This window comes from Morone saxatilis, unplaced genomic scaffold (assembly GCF_004916995.1).
Source record: "Morone saxatilis isolate NCDOM2014 unplaced genomic scaffold, NCSU_SB_2.0 Contig4, whole genome shotgun sequence".
NCBI classification, from domain to species: domain Eukaryota; kingdom Metazoa; phylum Chordata; class Actinopteri; family Moronidae; genus Morone; species Morone saxatilis.
Genome location: NW_023339984.1, coordinates 14,443,429 through 14,447,043, shown reverse-complemented (window position 1 = coordinate 14,447,043; position 3,615 = coordinate 14,443,429). Strand labels below are relative to the sequence as shown.

The following is a 3,615-nucleotide window of genomic DNA, read 5'->3' as shown; positions in this document are numbered from 1 at the left end:
AGATGTAACATGTTAATTAGTGAGCTAGGGGTGCATACAGGTGAATTTTGTTTACCTTTGGACAAAACCAAGCTAGCTGTTTCCCCCTGTTTCCAGTCTTTGTGCTAAGCTAAGCTATAACCAGCTGCTGGCTGGAGCTTTATATTTACCATACAGACATAAGTGGTATCAATCTCACTCTCAACAAGAAAGCAAATAAGTATATTGTATATGTATCTATAATAATTGTTTAATGATTCCTTCGTCCTCACCTTGAACTCTAGATGGGTTTGTTTTTTATCCGCTGTTTTTATCAGCAGTACAATCACAGATAGAAAAAGGACAAGAGGGCTATGTGTTTCGATTTCCTGTTTCCTGTCTTCCTATCTTGATCTGATTAGCTGACAATAAAGTTTAATTTTGACATAGGCGTGGGTATTTGTGTGTCTTTTTAGATGGAGTGTAATGACGTACGAGATTCCCACCACCACTAAACGCACACCGATTGTGAAAGAAGACGACAGCCTTGATTCTCCTCTGCAGGTAAAGTACTCTGCAGAACCTTCAGGAAGCCGTCTGCTTTTTGACAGATGGTATCCATAAATTAGCCTCACAAAGCCAGATCTCACAAGCTCCAAGAATTATTTTGGAAAACATCTACTGAGAATCAATTTGAGCATGGCAGCTGGAAGCCAAAGCAATCAGACCTTAAACCATGGGGAGCGGGTGTCACTATCGACCATGGGTAGTTCTATATTTTGAATTTAAGATGAAACCTGCCTCTCAACTCTCAAAACAAGATGTTTGTTAAAGGTACAGGCTGTAGTTTTTAAATGACGCCGTGATTCTGCACCTGCAGAGCCAGTTTCTCACCACTAATCCATTCATTACTTTGGTGGATAATTTAGGTAAAATTTCCCAAAGGAGCCATCATATGTTTCTCGTTTAAAGACTTTAAGTCTCTCCTGAGTAATTTGTCAGTTAAATGTTGATCCAGTCAACCAAAATCGGATTTCTTTCAATCAGTGACAGCAATAAGCCTGAACTAAGCACAAAGCAGCTTTCAGTAAAAAGTACATAGAAGATGCTACATTGACTTTGTCTTTTATAGAAGCTCTTGATCCTCCGGTGACGTTCTTAGATGGGTTTAGTTAGAAATTGCATTTCTCAAAGGTTTTAAATTTGATTATATTTCTAAAGTCATGATTGAAAAGTTAAGAAATGCCTGAATAAACCACATACACATGCTTTTTGCACATAAACAACATCTGAAAAACACAAACTTACCAGTACAACACATTTCTAAATAATGGAGGTCAGAAAACCCCAGAAAAAGAGACAAAACAGATTTCTGCTCTACTAAACCACGCAACAAAGCTTTTTCGTCCTGGGTACGTTCAATTTAACATGAAATTTAAGATATTCAGTACTGAATGTTTCGGGGTTTTTTGGTTTAAATCTCATTATTAAGTGGATGAAAACTATCATGTCAAATTTTTGGTAAATTATTAAGAGAAAAATCATGACCAAGGCCAACTTCCTGCGTGATAACTTACTGGACCTTTTCAGAAAAAGTAGTCCCACAATAAACCTCCACCATTTTCTTTGTCTAAAGTCTCTCTCTTCCTCTCAGGTCCACATCACTCAGTATGCAGACTCCGTGGCCTCCCACCTCGCCAAGATCCTGGACTCGGACAAACACAGTGACGTCATTTCTTCTGCCAAGTATGTGTCGCTTGTTTAGAAAAAGAAAAAAAAAACGGGGGCGGGGAGAGGAAATTAAAGAAGAAGGGAGGAGAAGGTAGGTGGAGGGTGGGAAGGCAGGGAAGATGAGAATAAAGATGGCGGGAGAGACAGGCAGTGGGTTCGGTCAATGGGTATTGATTTTTTTTTTTTTGCTTTGGTCTCCTCCCTAAGGACACACACACACTGTCACACACACACACACACACACGGAGGGGGCTATAAGTGTTGCCCAGCTGTAAGTGAAACAGACCGATGAATCAGTATTTAGGGGTCATCCTTAGTGCATTAGTACATTAGTAGTCTTCCTTTGGGAAGAGTCGAGTGGCCATTACAGGGCACTTTCCTCCACCGCTCTGTGTGTTTTAAACTGCTGCTGATTGTAGTGGAAACCTGCAGCACATTTAAAACACCTCTGGGACTTGAGGACCACACTAAAAGCACATTTTCATGGAAACATAACATCAGTGTTGTCGGACAAAGAAAATGTGTTCCTTTTTTGGACTCACATGGTGGAATTGTAATAGAATACGATCAGCCAGGGGTCAAGAGAAACACTATTATTTTTATATATATATATATATAAATATATATAAATATATAACATAAAAATTCAACTTTATGATTCCACTAGGATCAGCAAGTTCACTTTTCTCATGCTAACTTTTTCATTATATAAGTGTAATTTGTCAACTACTCAGGAGTTTGAGGACAAAAAGACTTTTAATATAAGAGACTCTGGTAATTGCCAGTGATGGATGAAGTCCCTGAAAGCCAAGTATGAGTAAAAGTACAGATATCTTACCAGAAAAGGCCTTGGGTCACCTTAATATTTATTGAATAAAGTGTCTGATATTTACTGTACTTAATCATCAAAAGTAATATAATAAGTTAATAAGAAAGAAAGCAGTCAGACTTTTATTCTTTAAGCATGTACACAACTTAACAACACTAAAAACAAGCACTAAAATCTTAAAAGGATCAATGTGAATGTGTGTTTTTGCCTCTTAGAGCAAAAAAGCTGCATCATTTTTGTTTCAATCTATGGATGTTTCACCTACTGATACCAGAATAAGTAGTCGATTCTGGAGGAAATAACAGCATGGATGACCTTTTCTAGGCCTGCAGATTAAAAGAAATGCCCTGATCTTGGTTGAATGTCTCAGCTGGACTAAGCAGGTCTTCACTAGATGAATCACTTGAGCATTATAAGCATTACACCCAGACTAGAGGCCTCTTTTTTTTTAACATTATTTGATAAGGTACTAAGACTAGACAAGAGATTGTTAATGCTTGTAGTGCTGGAGGCCAGAGGGGGTAAAATAATTACTGCCTTTTTTTTATGATATGCAGCAGTGAAAATCTTTAATTCAGGTCTGCCCACCTGCAAAATGAAATGTTTTCAGAGGCAACATTGTAAGTTTGCAACCCAAACAAAATGGCTTACATTGTGCAATCAAACTTATCTAACAATACCCTGCTGCCTGCAGCTGTTGAGAAATGATTGATTAATTTCCCCTTCTGCCAATTCCTCCCACCTCAAGTTGACAGGACATTTGCACAATATTCAGCAGCACTTTGTAAACACAGAAACCTACCATAACTTAAAACGGTGCGCTATCACACATCCGTAATTTCCAGATATCTAATTTGGGAATAAAACTTTGCCGACTCTTAAATGAGGAGCGTGTGTGTTTCTGCGGCAATATTAATTTGACAGGATCCAATATTTGCTAAATGCACGAGGACTGTGTGAGTTTGGAGAAAACCTCCCTGCTGAGTCATACAGCAGCAATGTAACAGCTGTGAGTAAATAGTGACTGTGTGGAGGCGACGTAGCTGACAGGCAGGTAGGCGGCGATGAAACCATAGCGCGTGTGTGTGTGTGTGTGT

General features: G+C 38.8%; 1 protein-coding gene across 1 annotated transcript in view; it reads left to right on the top strand.

Annotated features, from left to right (window-relative positions):
- The window catches only part of si:dkey-172j4.3 (diacylglycerol kinase eta), a gene marked incomplete in the record, with an annotated part of 70,724 nt that overhangs the window by 50,879 nt on the left and 16,230 nt on the right, over positions 1–3,615 (top strand). Inside the window, 2 exon segments of the mRNA XM_035675609.1 lie at positions 435–522; positions 1,613–1,704. Coding sequence (XP_035531502.1) covers positions 435–522; positions 1,613–1,704 — 180 coding nt within the window.